We start from the raw sequence: 22,015 nt of genomic DNA, 5'->3' as shown, positions 1-22,015 counted from the left end.
CACGATGACACACTCGTGTGGTCCCGCCCCTGGTCCTGTCCCCAAAATGGTGTCATAGCCCAGCCACGCCCCCCACTGTATGCAGGCATTCAGCACCTTCCCGGAAGGAGGGAGCTGAATGTCGGCAAGTATTGTTAACTTACTATAGATAAGTGTCAGAAATAAATATCAGATAATATATGCTATAATACATATTTGAACTTGTTGTCATATCACACAGGGGGCCTGATTCAGACCCGCTCGTGAGCGCTGAGCGCTCGCAAGCGGGTCAATGTTGGCCCAGTGCGCATGCGCACGACAGGCCCGGTTCCATCGTGTACATGCGCGAGACCTGGATAGCGACGGGCAAGCCATCGCTATGGGTCTCGCTACAAAGGGGGCATGCTGTCGATAGTGACCACCCACAGCTATACGAGCGGCCAGGAGGCCGCTCTAAAATTAAGAAGGACGGCCCTGATTCAAAGCGAGCGCTCTGTCAGAGCATCCAGCTCTGAATAAGGGCCAGAGGCTCTACACATTTGCTTTGAGAATAAAACGGCAAAGTAGGTGGAATGATATCAAGTTTCAGTGTCCTGATGATGGTCTCATGCTCAGACCGGCACCTTGTGGTAAAGTTGACGCCCATTTTGCCTGGTGGCTTGGTCATGAGTGCCCAGTCTGCATTGTTATTAGACTAATTCAGCCCCCAATCTGAATGCAGCTGCATCTCGACAGTTTTAGCAAAGTTCACAGGGGAAATTCACATCTGAGAGCAGCTTCGAGCAATTCTGAGTCGTACACATCTCAGTCATCTCTCACCAACAGCATAATGGACAACAGGACATTCACATGTAACAGAATAGTCTCAAGGAGCATGTCGTGGGCATGTAGCCAGAATTGCTACCTATTCTGAGTTGTGCTGCATTTTTAGCCCGTCCTCTGCACCTAACATGTAAGTGCCATTACTAGTGATGACAGCTGCTCTCATGGCCAGGGGGCTGGGGGCAGTGTGACTGCATTAATGAGTAGGACTCGTGTAGAATATGGATATATAGTCGCGTAGGAATTATGTGTACTTATTATGAATGTAGACTACTAAAACACAGGATTTTATATATTATATAATTGTTATATATGCATGATATTTTTTCAGGGTAGCAGATTTTTTTGTAAGAAAATCATGATTTAAGAGAATTGTGGGTGTGGAGGTAAAAAAATTACTTGGAATAATTTCCATGAGCAGAAAGTCCTGACAGGGTCAAAGGTGAAGAATAAACCATGTTTTTATTGCACTATAATTGTGACAAGAACACCAGCATATATGAGGTATGTCTATAAAATAACGAGACTGTGATTCCGCCTAGTAAACAAAGCAGTCAGAACCGGTTCTAACTGCATACGTAGTAACCTTGAACTTGTCTGAACCTGCATGACAAGCAGCAACACTCTATGCCGTTCAGTTGATTGTGAATCGCCATTTAATTTGGTTGTGGTTTCTGTAGAGTGCCGAAAAAATGTGAAGTTTAAAAGTTGAACAACGTGTCAATTTTAAATTTTTAGTAAAATGTTTTCGATATCAAGGGTGTCATTTTGCAAGAATGGGTTCCAGAAGGCACCACAGTTAACCAGCATTATTATAAGGAAGTTTTGAAAAAGCTGAGAGAAAGAGTCAGAAAGAAATGGCCGCAACTGTGGAAAAATGGTTTCATTCTTCACCAGGACAATGCGCCTGATCACACAGCACTTTCTGTGAAGCAGTTTTTGACCGACAATCACATTACTACACTTGAACATCCTCCATATTGGCCCGATTTAGCACCTTGCGACTTTTATCTTTTCCCAAAAGTTAAATCAGTGCTTAAAGGGACACATTTTGAATCAGTTGATGCTGTAAAGAAGAAAACGGCAGATATGTTGATACAACTAACAGAAATTGATTTGCTCCATGCCATCCACCAGTGGAAAACAAGACTACAGCGATGCATTAGTGCAAATGGGGAGTATATTGAAGGGGACAAACATTACATTTGTAATACCAATAAATAAAGATGAGTTATTTCATCAGTCTCGTTATTTAATAGACATACCTTGTATTTATGGCATTCTATTGTTTTGCATTAGAAAATAGACTTGTACCTGTAATATGCCTGTATCTTGCACAGTATTGAGTCTAGCGCCAAGTATCCTATGGATTATTTTAAAATTAATGTATTTAATTTTTTTTCAGCCTCATCAACGCTGATTTCTGTGTGGGATCCGTGTGTATTGCCTTTGGTGCAATTCTGGGCAAAGTTAGTCCTTTGCAAGTGATGCTGATGACCTTGTTTCAAGTCACCCTCTATTCAGTGAATGAATTTATCCTCTTACAAAAGCTTCATGTAAGATATGTATCTGTTTTTTTAAGTATGTATATAAACCTGCAACTATCCTGTCCTGACATTGTGTGAGTTAAAGCAACATTCACAACAGTGCAGCCTATTCATTCACTAGAAACATCAGTGGCATTACTGGGGCAGGAGGCCTTCTAGTGAGTTGCATCAATATTTACTCCTCCCACATAATGCCTATTTTTACTGTGTGTAGGTGATAGATTCACTTTTGAAAATAATTTTTTATTATGCTGATTGGGGTGAAACATAAACTACTTTTACTTAGGTACTACTGTATATATGGAAAACTGAGTAGGATTATGCTGAATTATCTAATTTTTTAAGGATATTCAGTCCACACATTTATACAAGGAATGGGTTTGGGTACGGGATGCCAGCTCTCAGGATCCCAGCGGTCAATCCTGATGCCGGCATCCTGACAGGGTTACGATACCGACACTTGTCGGTCAGTATCCTAACCCTCCCCCCTCTACCTACCCTAACCCTCCCTCTTTCCCTACCCCCAACCCTCTCTCCCCATTGCCTGACCCTAACCTCCCCCCTAGTGCCTAAACCTAACCTTCCCTTCCCCGCACCCTAAACCTAAGCCTCCCCCCTTAGTGCCTAACCCTCCCCCTAGTGTCTAACCCTAATCCCTAAACCTCCCCCCAACCACAGTACTTACAGTTGGGATGCTGGCGGTCAGCATTCTAAGCACTTGCATCCCGACTGTTGGGATATTGACCGAAAACACAACCTTTCTAATGTTATACTAGGACAGCACAGCTATATGCCAGTACACGGAGTCGTATAGTTATTAGACCGCTAAGGGTGAATGTCCCTCTGTAATATGTAACCAACCATAACACACTTAAATCATGAAATAAAGACATAGATATGGTGAAAAACAGGGCTGAAATGTATTTAAAAGTAAACACACTGGTGCTAGAGAAAGCATGATCAACCAACTCAGGCCCAACCACACATTACCCAAACTACAGAGGGGGAGTTATTATCAGTCCCCCTGTACAAACATGGTCACCACTCCCTTGCAGCTTTAACTTTATATGGGACCCCTTAAAGAGTAGTGTTTCAAAAAGTCCAAATGGGTAATATTCACAGCTATCTTTAGCAAGGCAGGTGTTTCAAACCATGTTTACAGCCGCTGACTGCCATGCTTTACAATTAAAAGTGAGGTTCCACACTGAAACTGCAGTCCACCATCAGACACTTAAACTAACAGACTCATGTATCACCACTAGATACTACCCCTTTTATACGACCCCCAGAACAACTGATCTACATAGAAAACAAGACACTCCTCTGTTATGTATACACAACCCAGCCCGTAAAGTTGAGATGTATATCTCAGCATGTGATTGGAGGCCACAAGACCTCTACTCTGCCACACAAAATTGCCAACAGCTGCTCTCACTTTTTCTGTCCTTGTCAATGACCACTGCACCTTTCATACACCTCCAAAAATGTCTGGGTATAATTTCAGAACATGGACTGCATACCAGTCCAACACATATGCAGCCAAGAGATATGCAGTCACATATGCAGTCACCCTTAATGACCAGGATTAAAACTGCAGACTTCTGCCTTCCCAGATAGTTACTAACTAGATGCAGGATGGCATTGCGGGCTATGCCAAAATTACCTGCAGACTCACACCGCAAACCACACCATTTGGACAAGCAGTGGCCCTGCTCACCCAACCAATGGAGAAAAAAAGTACTGGGAAACAGACATGTATGCAGGCCGCAGCATGAATGGCCACGCAGAATAGCCTAAAATCTACACAATAAACCATCTAAAATCACACCTATGGGGAGAGAGATACACGGACAGAATAGTGGGACAAAGTTAGAATTTAATCAGAACAGAAAGAACATTACCCAACTCAGCCCACCCTGCACAAAGAACCACCCAGCTAAACAACAATGTGCAGCCATGAGTTGACCAAGGGTAGAGATGGATAAAGAAAAAGGGGTAATTTAACCAAAACATGTAAAAAAAACTCCCAGAGGCCACAACACAATCAGACTCCAGGTAAGGAAAAAACAAGTAAAAAAATCCCTTCATACCTCAAAAACAGCGGCAAGAAAAGAGACCAGGGTTAATTTGCAAAACCAGAAGGTCTGTCCTGATTTGCTCTAATGCCCCTCCCTAGCACCAAAGCTGCAACTGCAGAAGTGATTGTGCTGACATTGAAGGCATGTGTGCCAAACTCATGTGCTTCAAGCCCAACAGCAGTCAAGCAGTACTTAAACACTTTGCCAAACTGGTATTTATTTGATCAAGGGAGAAGAAACACTATCCAAAAGCAGAGGGCCACCAACCCTAGGGAGAGCCTTTACGAAATAGGCAGGGAGCCAAAAAGGACAAACCCGGTAATCACCAAGTGCCTGCAAACTGACTCAATGCCCATTGCCCAACTGACCTGCCATGGACCACTTTATTTTGCATAAAAGAGAATCAGGACCAATTGTGATGTTTCAGAAAAATTAACAACCTCCAACACTGATCATGAAGGAAAAACCAATTCACTAACAATGAAGGCCCCAAAAAAGGGCAACTAAAAGACTAAGGCAAGCAATGCCACATCGTAAATATCTGCAACCACAGACCCCAAGGACAGGGTTAAACATACTTGAAAACTGATGTCGTTCCCCTTTCACACAGGATTTTGTTAAAATCCCGGCTTTTACTCGCCATTTGAGTGCCGGTTCATTTTCTAGTTTTTAGCCTCAACCCCCTTTCACAAAGAAAAGTAAATTACAGGGTAAAGGACTTTTATCCGGTAATTTGCAGATCAACACAGGTATTTTTTCTGTGTGAAATGGTCAACCTGGGTCTAATTTTATCAGGGTCGGAGACCCGGCAATTTCAAACCGGCTTGACCCATTCACACTGAACAAATACCTGTGTTCATCTGAAAATTACCAGGTAATAAGTGCTTTACCTGGTAATTTACTTTTCTGTGTGAAAGAGGCATTAATGAGTCAATGCCTCTTTGCTGGGATGGGGGAAACCTTCCCCTAACCTCTTGCATAAGTCAGCCCAGCTATACAGTTGGGTGAAAAAAGACAGCACTTGAAGGACCTGATAACAGATACCCTGAGCCTACCAGTCCCATACAAATCTCAGATAAAGACAAGCATGTCAACACACTTGCTCTTACCTTAACACTGGCCAGACTCATGGAAAGCCAAACCACTCTTGCTATGCCACCGCATAGGCCTGCAAGGCTGTGGTGGCCATGTCATCTAATCTGGGTAGACAAGCTGCCAAACAGAAGAAGGGCACAAAAACAGAAGGAGCAAGGGCATGAAACCTCACCCAGTCAAATTTAGGTAAAGAATTAGCAAATCAAATTTTGGAAACTGCTGCATTCAGCTCCAGGCCTTGCATTGAAAAATGGGACAGAAACAAATTACAGACAAGGAAGAAGATTTCTGCTGATTGATTGCCTGCACCACCCACAAATTTTAATTGAAGAAAAAAAGAGAAAGAAAGTATTCCCATAACAGGGCACTCACTGTTCATAAATCATACTTAATTATGATATTACTATAGTGTTCATAATAAGAAGGTGATTATACTGTTATACAACATTAAAAATTAACTTTTATTAAATATATTAAAATTAAATCAGCGAAGTATTATTTAATAAATGTTAAATATTCCTTAATCCCATATATGGCGATAATTGAAAATAATTATGCCTTAAACCACTCTCTCAAAATTATCAATCTTGTCTTAGGCAATAATAATATATGCCGTATTGACAGATGTCTGTAGAACAACGGGCTAATCGATTACACAATAGTGGTCACTTTTACCTTTAATAGTATAACCACTATTGTAACTCCACGGGTTCTATTTGTAACTGAATTAATGTATCCCTATCTGATACAATTGTATCTAATGTGTTGAATAAGGTAGCAGTTTACCAACAAATCTCTTACAGTGTCCACTTGTCACATTAACTTAAGGGTGCCCTCATATCTAAAACAGGTAAGTCTTGTGGATCTCTATATATGATGATATTTGTCTCTCATTAACACTGGGAACAGTATGTTTAATGGTACATATAAATATCACATGATCCAACAATTTTATGTTGCTATAGTGTTCACGTAAATATACATTCTGTGCTCTGCGCCATATAGTTAATGACTCCTTCGTGGCTTTCACCGGTCTGTTAGTAGTGTTAGCTTTGACGGGGGATCACTGAGAGTAACAAATGCCCATTATACATAATGTATATTTACGTGAACACTATAAAATTGTTGGATCATGTGATATTTATATGTACCATTAAACATACTGTTCCCAGTGTTAATGAGAGACAATTATCATCATATATAGAGATCCACAAAACTTACCTGCTTTAGATATGAGGGCACCCTTAAGTTAATGTGACAAGTGGACACTGTAAGAGTTTTGTTGGTAAACTGCTACCTTATTCAACACATTAGATACAATTGTATCAGATAGGGATACATTAATTCAGTTACAAATAGAACCCGTGGAGTTACAATAGTGGTTATACTCTTAAAGGTAAAAGTGACCACTATTGTGTAATCGATTAGCCCGTTGTTCTACAGACATCTGTCAATACGGCATATATTATTATTGTCTAAGACAAGATTGATAATTTTGAGATAGTGGTTTAAGGCATAATTATTTTAATTTATCTCCATATATGGGATTAAGGAATATTTAACATTTATTAAATAATACTTCGCTGATTTAATTTTAATATATTTAATAAAAGTTAATTTTTAATGTTGTATAACAGTATAATCACCTTCTTATTATGAACACTATAGTAATATCATAATTAAGTATGATTTATGAACAGTGAGTGCCCTGTTATGGGGATAGTTTCTTTCTCTTTTTTTCTTCAATTGCAATTTATTTATTCCCGGGTGCACCTCCCCATAGTAAGATATTAATTTGTCCTGATCTGATAATACAGGGGATTATTTGTTCATTATTGAGATTAGTCTGTGCGGATTATTGTTTTCTTTTTTTCCACCCACAAATTTTAACATAAAAAACAGCCCTGTTGATCACAATTCCACAGCCACCGCAAAGGAAAAAAAACTCCAGGTTCAGAAGATTTTTGGTCAAGTCTGCTCGATTCCAACTTGCATGTCAAGGGGCGGCACATCACAAGTGCCCAAATAAGCACCAAACCTAGTTGAACCTGTCATATCCAACAAGAGTCCAGGGTGTATATCTCAATCCTTAGGTAGTTAAACCTATGTGTAATCCCTTCAGTTTTATCCTGAGAAATTGGAACATACAAATTCCAGAAAAGAGAACAGACTAAAAACATTAGGTCCAAGTAGTGAGAGGAATACAAGGGGAGGGAGGGGAGGGGATAGCAATGGAAAATTATCCAGATAATGGGCCACTCTCCTTTAACAGCAATTATATACCAATGCCGGAAAGAACTGAAGCGTTCCAAATAGTCATGGAGCACCCCATAGGTTGAGACATATTAATGAAATAGCCACCTGGCAATGTAAATCCCTTAAACCAGAAGAAGTCGGTGTATAAAGGTAAAAGGCGGAAGGTTGACTCCAACTCAAACTTGCAGAGCAGAGTGCTCATACCAAATGCTTTAACCAAAAGAACAGCCTCATCATAAGTTTGATATGAGAACCTACACAGTTTCATTGGGATATCAACATTCACAGAAATTAGTTCTGGGCAGCATACTGTATGTTCTGGCGACCTGAGATGACCCATTACCAAATGTCTAGGTTCATCTATGCCCATAATGTAAGTCATGTCAGATTAATCAGCTACCTAAAAACATTTACCATAGAGAACAGTGTCTTAGTGGAGGATGAGGGTATATTAGTGGTAGGACTATTACAAGATGTGCTTCTCAGCATGACAAATACAGTATATAATACCATGCTATTTAAATTCAAACAATGGGAGTTATGGTGTATAAATGATATATGTCTGATATCTGGTCAAATATTTACTATCAAATGTTTCTTACTGTCACAAATCTGGGTCTTAGCTTTTCTGACAAGCTCAGACACTCCTTCATTGCTGTATCCAGGCCTATGCAGAAATATTCCATTTCAATTATCAGATGCACCTGTGCAGGGGCATAGGGAGGGCGGTTCCAGTGGAGCGCAAGCTCCAGGCGCTGAATTTGTCTGCAGGCGCCGCGCGCTGTGTACCCGGCAGCTGTCTCAGCTGACAGCCAGCCGGGTGCCAGAATTGCCCTGTGAACACTGGTCTCTGAAGTGATTGGAGGCTAAGGAAGCCTCCGATCGCTTCAGAGGCCAGCGTTCCCAGTGATGCAGTGCGCAAGTGACGTCATGACGTCACCCACGCGCTGAGGAGCCTGCGCAGTCACGCCTGCTGGATATAGTTAGATCCAGTCATTGTGGCAGCGGCAATGACACCCCGGACGACGACCGCGATGGATGAGGTAAGTGCTGGGAGGGGGGGGGGGGCAGAACTACAGGGGCAGAACTACAGGGGGGAAACAGAACTACAGGGGCAGAACTACAGGGGGACACAGAACTACAAGGGCGTGGACAGAACTACAGGTGGGAGACAGAACTACAGGGGCACTTCTTTAAGGGGCACTGCATATGGGCACCTTTACAGGGGGCACTGCATATGGGCACCACTACAGGGGACAATGCACATGGGCACCACTACAGGGGGCACTGCATATGGGCACCACAACAGGGGGCATTGCTTATGGGCATTAATAGTGGGGGCACAGCATGGGGGAGCACTACTTTAAGGGGCAGTACTACAGGGGCACTACTTTAAGGGGCACAACTACAGGGGGCACTGCATATGGGCACCACTACAGGGGGCACTGCATATGGGCACCACAACAGGGGGCATTGCATGTGGGCACCACAACAGGGGGCTGCCCCTATTCTTTATTTTTACTTCTCTTTAATCCCATATTGACCTGCCTGCTCCCTGTAAAACACTTGAGGGGGGGTCGCCATAGCACGCACGTGCTCCAGGCGCCCTGGCTACACGCTACTCCCCTGCACCTAAGCAGCTCAGCTGTGCTCACCTGATCCTGTGCTCCAATGGGGATGGACTGTCTCCTATTTAAACCAGGTCCTGTGAGCAACCCATAGCCTGATCAAAGTGTTCCCACCCAGGATAGTTCTAGGCTCTAGGCTTACTCCTGTATCCTGTGATTGTGTCCTCTGTGACTCTATCTGCTACTTTATGTATTTACCATCTGCCGCTGAGCATCGTCACCTGCAGTCACCGCAGCTTCCCTCCTGCAGACAGGCCTGCTTCTTCCACTCCGGTCAGCCAGCGAGTTTACATCTCCCAGCTTTCCACCTGCCACTGTGTAGCATTACCAGTCAGCGCTGCAGCTTCCACGCTGCATACAAGAGAATGTATAGAAATTACCCTTGGCGCTGGGAAAAGTGGAATATAATAAAACCAATACAAATAAATAATTATTGAAACCAGCAGCTGCTACCAGATGGTTGCCACCATCTATAACAATAGAAAACACACAGAACAGCGCTTAGTTTTCAATTACACACTAATAGAGGTTAATACATAGATGAATGATAAAGGTAGTTAATAACCACAATATCTGGTAGAAAATTAAAAAACACAATTTAATAATTACACATAAAGAACACATAACACCATATACATAAAAAATTTAATTAAACACAATTTAATAACACATGCAGAACACAAAATATATACATAAATAATATACAAAATGTAAGATTGCATAAATAGCTAAATGATTTCAACCAGTGGTGTCGGTGGTTAGACTTGGTATATAATAAGCTGTATATACATACTAATTTTCTTCATAACCATCCACTGCCTGTGGTACTTAATCAAAATTTAGTGATTTGCGAATTTTCTTCCCACAAAGTCCTGCAATGTGCAACAATGTTTGCTAAAAAATGATACAAGTAACTATAGTTGGTTGCAACTTGTTTGTATTTTTAAAGAGCTCTATTTGGAACAGCACCTATTATCTCATGTATAGAAGCCACCTATACAGAGAAAAAAACCTTTTAAACCAGCGTGGCTATGGTCTACACTGTCAGGGCCGGAGTAACGGGGGGGCGACAGGGACTATCGTCCCTGGGCCCCCACACATTAAGGGCCACCATACCCATCGGTGTTAAAGTGGACCAGAGGAGACAAAACCACTTCCGCCTCCTCCGACCAGCCTAACCCCGGCGCCGCATGGAGGCTCCATTTGCCAGGCGCACGCTGTAACCAGCGGGCGCCCAGCTCCCTCCCCGCAGCGACACCCGGAGTCGGAGGCTTGAGCTCACGTGAGCTCCAGCGTCCGGCTCACGCAGAGCACTATGGGAGATACGTCATGATGTCTCTCCCATAGTGCAGAGGAGCAGCCGAGCGGACTGCAGTGGATGCGGGGCTTAGCTTAAGGTAACTTTGAACTTTATTTTTATTTTTTTAGTGCAAGCGGCCTACTGGGGGCAGTACTGGTGGTGGGGCAGTACTCGGGGTGGTAGCATTACTACTGGGGCATTACTCGGGGAGGGGAGAGGCATTACTACTGGGGGCATTACTGGGGGGGATTACTACTGGGGGCATTACTCGGGGGGGGAGGCATTATTACTGGGGACATTAATCAGGGGGCATTACTATTGGGGGCTCTACTAGAGATGGAGCATTAGTATTGGGGGCACTAGTAGAGGGGCATTACTACTGGGGGCATTTCTACAGAGGGCTTTACTACAGGGGGAATGACTACTGGGGGCATTACTATTGGGGACACAACTACATGGGTATTACTACTGGGGGATTTATACAGGGGGCATTACTACTAGGGCATTACTATTGGGCACACGCCCAATTACTACTGGGGGCATTACTATTTGGGGCACAACTACAGGGGTATTACTACTGGGGGCATTTATACAGAGGGCACTACTACAGGGGGCACTACTAATGAGAGTATTGCATTTGGGCACTGCATAAGGGGCACTACTACTGGGTGCACTGCATACAGGGCACTACCACTGTGGGCACTGACACTACTGGGGGCTCTGCATAAGGTTCCCATTGCGCATACCCCCAGTTTGTCACATTTAATAGGGGCCCCCACATGTTTGTTGCCCAGGGGCCCCCACAGACCTGTCCACTGTTGTATTTATATAATTGAAATTCCGCTGTAATATACAGCATAAAAATCAGGAGAGAGTCACATAAAATAAATATGGCTGGTTAGGCACTCACCCGCTATTCCATCCTGTTAGAGGCTCCAGAAATTAACTGTCCTTATGGAGCTGTAACAATACAGGGAATTTATCAGCAGCTCGTGTGGAGCAGGTATCCAAATAGCAGCCGTACTGCATGCCACTGGATTGATGGGGACACTCATCAATGTAGGTTCTCATATCAAACTTTTGATGAGAGTGTCCCCCATCAATTCAGTGGCATCCTGTGATATATCCGCTGTGGCTGTGACAGTGGAGTTCAGGTCCTGCAACCGATGTGCGGTGGAACATCAAAACCGCTCCATGGAGAAAGGCAATCCCCGCTGATATAGGTGACCTCACAATTGAGCTCTCCGTCTTCTCCCATTCAAAGGAACTGATCCTCCACAGTCAAGCACATTTGCTGTGATCACAGCCGACCGGTGTGTTTCACGTACGGCTGCTATTTGGATACCTGCTCCACACGAGCTGCTGATAAATTCCCCGTACAGCTCCATAAGGACATTTAATATCTGGAGCCTCTAACACAGTGATTCCCAACCTCGGTCCTCAAGGCACACTAACAGTCCTGGTTTTAGTGATATCCATGCTAAAGCACAGATGGTTTAATCAAAATAACTGAGGTACTAATTAAGTCACCTGTGCTCAAGTATGGCTATCCTTAAAACCAGGACTGTTAGTGTGCCTTGAGGACCGTGGTTGGGAAACCCTGCTCTAACAGGATGGAATAGCGGGTGAGGGCCTAACCAGCCATATTTATTTTATGTGACTCTCTCCTGATTTTTATGCTGTATATTACAGTGGAATTTAAATTATACAAATACAATAGTGGAGACCATAGCCACGCTGGTTTAAAAGGTTTTTTTCTCTGTATAGGTGGCCTCTATACATGAGACAATAGGTGCTGTTCCAAATAGAGCTCTTTAAAAATACAAACAAGTTGCAACCAACTAAAGTTACTTGTATCATTTTTTTAGCAAACATTGTTGCACATTGCAGGACTTTGTGGGAAGAAAATTCGTATATCACTAAATTTTGATTTAGTACCACAGGCAGTGGATGGTTATGAAGAAAATTTGTATGTATATACAGCTTATTATATACCAAGTCTAACCATCGACACCACTGGTTGAAATCATTTAGCTATTTATGCAATCTTACATTTTATATATTATTTATGTATATGTTTTATGTGTTCTTCATGTATTATTAAATTGTGTTTAATTAATTTTTTTATGTATATGGTTTTATGTGTTCTTTATGTGTAATTATTAAATTGTATTATGCTGCATACAACCCTGCTTCCATCCACCGCTGTGTTCCGTTACCTGTCAGCGCCGCAGCTTCCACACTCATGCGGCATACAGACTTGCTCCAAACACTTAGGACCTCATTCAGAGTCGGTTGTTGCGGCCGCACGGTCGGAGGGGAAAGGGGCCAGATATGCAAATGAAGCGAACACAAGTTGCGGTCCTAAGATGAGATCGTTAGCTGAATGACCGAGGGTAAGAAGCGGTCGTAAGACTAAATCACGCCCCCTTCTCGATCACAATACACGTCATCTCCAGGGATATAAGGATTAATCGTGACCATCGGGAACCATCGGAGCTGGTCGTAGAGCTTAAGGTTGACCATACCCTCTCTTAAGCACTATGATCATGTCAGTGTACAAACCTCCCATGTTACATGTGCCATGACACTACTTTGTTAATTATGCACTCCCATTAAATGCCGTTCGCATAATTAGGCACGCCTGCATTCGGATCTCCACTGCCCCATTTTCAAGCACCTTCCCCTGGTACCACCCACAAACGGTTCATTCTGTCACTCAAACTAACGACCTGGCTGTGTTCAAGGAGAGAGAAATTTCTGATCGTAACAGCAAGTTTGCGCACGCGCATTGCGAACTCTACGCATGCGCAGTTCAGCGAACATCGACTGCGTACGACCGTGCGGCCGCAACGACCGACTCTGAATGAGGTCCTTAGTCTCAGCAAGCAAGTATACTGCCTTGCATCTGCCGCAGTGTATGTTCATCTATCAGTGCAGCAGCTTCCACACTGCATACCAAGTTACTACTCCTCAGTGCAGAGCCGGTGAGTGTAGCAGCGGTCTTCATTCCATCATACCGCTGGGACAGTGCATGCAAGTTACCTATTCTGTTTTACTCTGTGCTTAGTGGTTGTACTGGTTATCAGGTTATACTATTGTGCTGACCTCCCGCATGCATTACTTATCCGAGCTGCATTGTACAACGCAGCATCAGGTAATCTGCGAGAACATTGGCCAGCTAAGTAACCCATGGGGTCACTCAAGCCGCAAGCTGGCCACTGCAGATGAGAGAAAGAGGCTAGAAGATCTATGTCAGCCAATAGAGATCCTGGCCTCTCCCCTCCCCCCCAAAGGCGGGTGACACACCTCCATTTTTGGAAACGGATGCCATTGCCGCCCCCTCCCTGCCCACAAACTGCAACAGATTATCAAACATGCAGGACCTGTACAGAACACGCACAGTACGGGTAAGGTGCCTGCGTAGACCACTGCTGAATCAGGCCCATTATGTACACTGTGTAATGTTGATGTCCTATTCTGAGTCACTATTTCTGCTCACAGGTTATCGATGCTGGTGGCTCTATGATTATCCACACATTTGGGGCATATTTTGGATTAACAGTGACATGGATCTTACAGCGTCCACATTTGAAAGAAAATAACAACAAGGAAGGGTCATCGTATGTCTCTGATCTGTTCTCCATGATTGGTGAGTTACTCTGTCTCATATTTCCAAGTACTGTTTGTTCCACATTTCAGGTAGATGGGTATCAGCTAAGTATTTGTGTCATTTACTGATTACCTGCAGGGTGAATGCAGCCACTATACAGTATTAGCTCATTAGTATGTAGTGACATCACAGATGCATGTGGCACTTAGTATGTAGTGACATCACAGATGCATGTGGCACGTAGACGGATTGCTCCTGTTCAAAAAATGGGGTTAATAATCATACAGATACTTAGCATTTTATTGAGCATGAATTTAATTTGATTTGGAAGTTGACCTTTAGTCTTATTCTGAACACAAAGGACAAAACATATTGTAGAATTTGGTTCCTTCCACAAGTTCAGAGCACAGCCAGATACAGTACAATTTGCCATTTGCCGCATATCTCATTGTGCAACTTGCTTCAAATGACTAAATAGAATAAAATGCCAAAAATGTTTTCCATATTTATGATACGTGATTAGAAGTATCTATTTAGGTTAGATGCATAGGGCCTGAGTCACACACTTCTGCGTCCACTTTTACCTACCCCTACGGCATTGTACTTAGTTTCGCAAATCTGTGCATGTGAGTGTAAGCCTATCCCGCCCACTGTTCTAGGGTCCGTAGATGGAACTGTGGGCCTGGTTCAGCTTTGGAAATAGAGAGAGATATCTCACTCAGCAGATCATCTTGGTGATACCATGCTGCACTGCAGGTGGAGCAAATTTAAAATGTGCAGAGAGATTTAGATTTGGGAGGGAGGTGCCCAAACTGACATCTACATTGTAGAGTAATAATAAAGCTGTGCAGTATTTATGGGTTACAATCAAAAGTAGCCAGTATTTACCCCACATGCAAAAAAAAATGTATGTATTTACACCCCTTGCATTGGAACATGGTTTGTTCAGGTTCACAGTTAAGTGCTATTTCTCACTGTATTCCCACAGCTGAATCAGGCTCTGTGATCATTAGTATCAGACACAACTGTTCATGTACATACACTCCCACAACACTCCCATCAGAAATATCCACTCTGTGTCTTGATACTCATCACCCAGCTGTCATCTAGAAACACCTATTTCATGCTGTACTCCGTTCGCACAAGATGCAGCATGCACACACCTACTTGCCACTTTAGACACAACATGCGGTGTATGGGCACACCATGTTTTGTGAATCAGAAGTTAAAGATGTCCCTGTAAAAATGAGCTTACAATCTAAGAGGTGTGGCCAACACATGAAACATAAAGTAGCGAAATAACAACTGTATTGAGGAAAGTGCAGGTGGCTGTTGTTAGGTAGCAGCATTATCAGCCTTCAATTATAAAACAGTTATGGTGAGAGACATCAGAAGACAGCTATGCGAAAATATACTAGTCACTGTAACAACGTCAGCTGGCAACTGTAACTGTCCTACACTACCTATGTAATATTTGAAAATGGCATGTCCTGAGAGCAGGGGTGGATCTAGACTGGTGTATTAGGGGGGCGGGTTAATGATTAATTCCACCCCCCCGCCTCCTCGCGGCAGTCCCCCCACCCCCCCTCGCGGCAACCCTCCCTCGACCTCCCCCCCCTTGTGGCAACCCCCCGCTACCCCCCCTCGCGGCAAACCCCCCCGTGATCCCCCATTTCCCCCTCTACTTTCACTTACCTCCACTGCTCCGGTGTTTTAGACCACACAACTGATCACAGGGTGTGAGGAGCCGGCGGTGATCGCATCCTCCGAGGCACTTGGGTCAGGTGACAGCCTGTCACTGACACATCCCCCTAACTGGGAGACGGGAGCTCCGATCACAGCACAGCCCTTATCATCTCTCTCCTCTGAACTTAATGATGCAGAGGAGAGAGATGATAAAGGTCGGACAAACTGTGCTAGGGGGGGGCAATCGTTCCAATCGCCCCCCCCCCCCCTGGATCCGCCACTGCCTGAGAGGGATATGCTCCCCCTGAGAGGGGGCTTGTGGCAAACACCCCCCCACCCACCCACAGTAATGGCTGACAATGCTGGAGAAAGAGAGAAGGGAGTCGTGATCGGGGTAAGGGTTGTCAGAGTGAGGGGCCTGAGTGTCTATTTTACTCGTTTATCAAGACTGAGGAGATTTTTGCTCTTGGGAGATTGGGTACTCTTTGGGCCTTGTAGAAATGGGAGAGTAACTGCTGGGGTCTGGAAGCTGGCCTACACATGGGCACACCTGCAAACTCTGCCCTGCAAAGTGGCATGTTAGCCCTTAGTGTTCTTGGCCAGTAATGCCAAAGCAGCATTGTATCGCTCAGCTGCCCCAACAATATATGTTTTAGTAAATTGTGGCAATAACTTTTTTTTTTTTTAAATAAACCCTACTGAAGGAATGTCAGGAGCCTATTTATACATACAGTAGACCCCATTATTATTGGGTAATATATAAAAACTAGTGTGAAGTAACAGGATTCTCCTGATCATCCAGATTCTGTCTTTCAAGTACAGTTTACAAAATGTTGGCAAAAATATTTCATTTTGCACCAGCTTCATAAATGCCTCCACCGCCCACTTGATTAAAGACTATCATTAAAATAAGTCAATTACATATCTATAATGGATGCAGGGAGTGTGGTGAGGGGATGGGGGGGGGTAGACTCCAGTGTGTCTGCAGCAGGACCCCTCCGCATTTCATCTGCCTGGGGCGCAATCTTATGGATGATATGTTCAGAAAGATGGAGCCGGCACAAGTATTAGCTCTGTGCCAGAGCCACGGCATGTGCCATAAATATCACACAGAAGATGGTGACATCGGAAAATGGTGATGGTGAAGTCCTGCACACGGGATCCATAGATGTTAGTACGCCTCTGGAATAGATTAGGTTTTCAAATAAACTTCTTAATATGTCTTTTGCAATGTATATTATACCTGTTTATATTTATTATATAAATATCTGTTTTATGATCCTATCTGAGCACTTACGTACTGCATATGGAGTGTCTGTCTAGCGCTGTGCCAGGCAGCTCTTATGGCTCCTACACACTACATGATATCTTTTAACGATCTGGCAGATTCCAACACATCGGAACGACAAATCGTTCAAAATGTGTAGTGTGTATGCACTACATCGTGTAGTGCGCGCTCCCGTGGGGTCGTCAGCCTCATCGCCTGATCTTATATGCAGCATGTAAGATCAGGTGATGCGGCTGACGATCTCATGCATCGCTATGTGGGGGGGGCGGCATATCGAGCGGTCAGGCACCAGATTGCCCACTGTGTAAGGACCATCCGATATGTCGACCCCTCGGCGCTGGGATCATTGGCAACATCGCTGGGTACACAAATCGTTTAGTGTGTACCTAGCTTAAGGTCTCATTGAAAGACAAGACAACTCGGATCACAGTGACTTATGCTGACCTCTGCCCTTTCTGTGAATGCAGGAACACTGTTTCTTTGGATGTATTGGCCCAGCTTTAATTCTGCACTTTCTCACCATGGAGATGCTCAGCATAGAGCTGCCATTAACACATACTGTTCTTTGGCTTCCTGCGTTCTGACAACAGTCGCCATATCCAGCGCAGTAAATAAAAAGGGTAAATTAGAAATGGTAAGTGTCCTGTCCTAGTCCCATCATTTGTCATGGATCCTTAATGTGAGTTTATTATAATTAATGATGTGTACATGATATTACCAATTTATCAAATAAAGGCCCATATTCAATTAGCCGCAAAAGCCGAGATAGAAAAGTATCGCCGATCACGGCTTTTCGCGTGTCAGAAACTTATCTCTGTATTCAATTCCAAATACTTTTTGCGTCCGCTGAAAGTCAATGCAATGTAATAGGCAAAAAAGATTAGCCTCTGAATAGGTGGAGAAAAAAGTGCAAAAACATTATTTTGGGGTGCAAAGGTGGGCAAACCACTCAGAACCCTTGGAACAGCCCCCCAAAGGATAACTGCGTCAAAAAGTCCCTAAAAAAACTTAAGAACAAATAAAAAAAGTACTTTCATTTTGAGGGCGAACAAGTGCAAAGTTGGGGTACACGCATAAAAACTAGCGAAATAGACTTTTGTGGGGTCTTCAAGGATGGGTCAGGTGTTTTTTTGATTGCAGGTGCTTGCAGCAGGGGGGTTTTCACAATTTTTTGAACTTCACTTTTAAGACTTTAAAATTAACTAGCACCCATTTTCAAGTACCCCAAATTTGACAGGAAAATACTGCTTTATGCCATTCTTCACCACTTGTGCAAGACGCTAATAAGAAGCTATTGGCACAACTTAAGTACCCCAAATAGCTTTATTAGGGCTATTCGGCCACATCTACATTGATCCCCAATGTTAGTGCATCTTTAGGGGGTGTTCTGGCAGGTTTCCCCAATTCTGACAGCACTTTCCACCTGTTCCGAATTCGCCGCTTGCCGTTTTCACGTGGTTTGGAATTGATTAGGACGAATAGCGGGGGCCTGTACAAAAAGTTTCTCTGTCCAAAACACACAATGTCAGCGGAAATTTCGGCATGCAAAAATTTATCGCGGACGTGAAACCAGTTTAATAATCCATCGAATTAACATGCATACCATGCACCGTCCATTGGCGTGTTACACCCAGCATTACAAATACATGTGGTGTGTGGGTTGCCAAATTATGTATGGACAGACTGCATCTATTGGCACTATCACCTAGATTATCCAAACCCACCACTTAGTAAATATAGCCCTGAGACTGAAATGTCAGAATCAAGAGCTTTTTTTCCAACCACATTTAGAGACCTAATTATTATTAAATATTTGCAGCATATTCCATGAAAACACGGGGGATACTCGCAAATATATACTATTACCCCAATGTGTGAAGGATGGATCACTGTGGTCCCCCCATTTCCGACAGTAGCCACAGCCCCCATAGCTTTTTATAGGGGATGCAATGCTGTCAGATTTACCAAGCCCCGGGAATGCTAAGCAGTCCAGAGTTTGGCCCCAGCAGTGTACGCCATCTGAAGATGGCATTGTGCTGCTGTAGCCTACGGGCTACACTTTTAAATATTTACAGAGAGAGGCTTCCTCCGGAATCCTCCCCAGCAATGGTTGCAACGCTTACATGGTCAATAGACCCCGCATGCGAAGGAGTCCCGGCACAGGTGTGAAGAGACCGATGACGGGTTCTCTTCACTCCAAGTACATCGCAGGGACGTGTGGGCAGTATAATCGCATCCTACAATGTGAGTTTGGGGCTAATATTGCGCCCAGATTATTGATAAGTGGGCCCCATAGTGCATGTCTGTCGCTTTAACTTCCTTTGAATGCCCCACCAAATAGGGATATGTATAGACTATGAATATTTGGAGAAAATAGAATGCTTGCTATTTACTGGGCAGCTGATGAAACTGGCTATGCTATTATAGGAATGCTATATAATAGGTTTCACCTATCTCCAAGGATCGCCACTTTATGTTCCACTAAAATTGTTACCAGGTCCAGAAGATACTATCTATTAGTTATTATTTCTTTACGTTTCCGTCCCTCCTATTGCTGTGCTGTGCTGGATTCCAAAGTCCCCACAGTAAGTTATTTTGTCCCACTGCAGTAAGTCCTGGAGTTCTCACAGGGGGTGTCTCTTGCAGGTCTACATTCAGAACGCGACCTTGGCTGGAGGGGTCGCTGTTGGGACAGCTGCAGAAATGATGCTCACCACATATGGGTCTCTGATTGTTGGATTTATATGTGGAATTGTTTCTTCTCTTGGATATGCCTACCTTTCGGTAAGGAACATTGTTTATTTTGTTTCTTTATGAACTTTAGGACAGTGGCACAGACAAAAAGGTGCTCACAATGTTAATGAAAGTATACAAATATTGTGGCCCTACCTACAAACTTTCATTTAATGTTTCATATTTGCAAAATAACCCATAATGCTTTTCAGAGCTGTAACTAGACTTTTTGGTGCCCTGTGCCAGAAAGAGCATTGGCGCCCCCCTCATTTTTCAAAGGGACATAATACACCCAAAAAAGGGGAATGGCCTCATGGGGAAGGGCCAGGGAAGAGATTTGGAGGCCAGGAGATGCTGGGGATGAAATAAGAGGAAGTGAGAATGATAATAAACAGAAATTTGACAGGCCCAAACAGCGCCCTCTGACCTGTGGTGCCCTGTGCGATGGCACCGGCCACACTACCCTAGCTACGGCCCTGATGCTTTTAATAGTAGAAATAACAATACCTGTGCAAACTGTACCCCCATTGTTTCCAACACATGTCAGAATGTGCTGTTGTATAGCAAGTGGGAGGGAGGTTAGGAAGGGGATGGAAATACTGCATGCCCTATTAAAGACTGGTCATTTCACTACCTTAAATATAGCACCACACAATAGTGAAGGAAAATCAATATAAAACAATTGTTCAGCTGACTGACCATTTAAAGAGCTGTACTCAAGTTACATAAAAATATGTATGTTTTTGTAATCCTTTTATTGTTATTTGTTTACTATTTCCTAATATAAAATAGTCTTTATAATCATGTGTTGCAGCCTCTTTTGTCCAAGACAATAAACCTCCAAGATACCTGCGGAGTCCACAATCTCCATGGAATGCCAGGAATAATTGGAGGTATTGTGGGAGCAGTAACAGCGGCATCGGCCACCTCTGCTGTTTATACACAGCCAGGGTGAGATACATGAAGTGGGGGAAAAAAAAAAGCAATGCTAATAAGTGCAGTTTTCATGTAAGGGGGAAACATATCATTATAAGCTTTATTTATTTTCACTTTGTGATTCATTAAAAATATTCAATGGACCAGGCAGGTATTGTTATTTGTGTAATTATTTAATTGAGTACATACAGTATTATTATTTGTTCTGATTACTTACTTGAGCAAGTGCAGTCGTATTAGTTCATTTCTTCTGACAAGTAAATTGTAATATATCAGCGCCACCTATTGGCTAATTCGAAGAATGCAAGTGTTTCTACATACTGTACAGTACGCATCTCTTGCAATTATGCATTCAAAATACAAAAAAAAATTTAGTTGCATAGAATTAGAAAATGAAGCACTCAGCAAATTATCACATACATAAATTTATTGTTATACACATAAGTAGACTAAGGGGTCAGTTAAATTGCATGTGATGTATGACTTCATGTTCTGTCAATGCACATAGCTCCTGTACATATGGTAGCCTAACATCATGCATATTCCTACATACACCTATGGGAAGCAATGTAAAATGCATGACATTGGGGTGATGTAGCATGCTGTTGCTGATGTTCAAGGGGGAGATGTAACAAACCTTGGAGACAGATAAAGTGGAGTAAGATAAAGTACCAACCAATCTGCTCCTAACTGTCATTTTTGAAACACAGCCTGTAAAATTACAGTTAGGAGCTGATTGGTTGGTAATTTATCTTTCTCTACTTTATCGCTCTCCAAAGTTTGATACATGTCCACCGAAATTACTTATTTCTCTTATGAAGTCACAGTATAAAATGATTACAAATGTTCATAACTTAATATATAGGTCATATATCAAAATTGTATTATGACAAATATCTTTTGTACCTAACTACTGGTATGGTTTAGATTAAATTAGGATTTTAAAGCATCTTTTAACCAAAAGGAATATATATAGGAAAAAAGCAGGGAACTGTGAGATATTGACCAGGAAAAACAGGTTGCACCATAGAATTCCGAGATTTGAAATTGGATT

At 43.0% G+C, this 22,015-nt stretch overlaps 1 protein-coding gene across 1 annotated transcript in view; it reads left to right on the top strand.

Annotated features, from left to right (window-relative positions):
- RHCG (Rh family C glycoprotein) overlaps window positions 1-22,015 on the top strand; it is a 118,001-nt gene that overhangs the window by 77,486 nt on the left and 18,500 nt on the right. The window contains exons 3-7 of the mRNA XM_088473033.1: window positions 2,207-2,357; window positions 14,210-14,357; window positions 17,760-17,926; window positions 19,939-20,076; window positions 20,840-20,976. Of these exons, the coding sequence (XP_088329159.1) occupies window positions 2,207-2,357; window positions 14,210-14,357; window positions 17,760-17,926; window positions 19,939-20,076; window positions 20,840-20,976 (741 nt within the window). The remainder of the gene's footprint in view (window positions 1-2,206; window positions 2,358-14,209; window positions 14,358-17,759; window positions 17,927-19,938; window positions 20,077-20,839; window positions 20,977-22,015) is intronic.

The sequence above is a fragment of the Taudactylus pleione genome, unplaced genomic scaffold (assembly GCF_031769625.1).
Source record: "Taudactylus pleione unplaced genomic scaffold, aTauple2 ptg000129l, whole genome shotgun sequence".
Taxonomy (NCBI): Eukaryota; Metazoa; Chordata; class Amphibia; order Anura; family Myobatrachidae; genus Taudactylus; species Taudactylus pleione.
The sequence above is the reverse complement of the archived record's forward strand: the minus strand, read 5'-3'. Positions and strand labels throughout refer to the sequence as shown.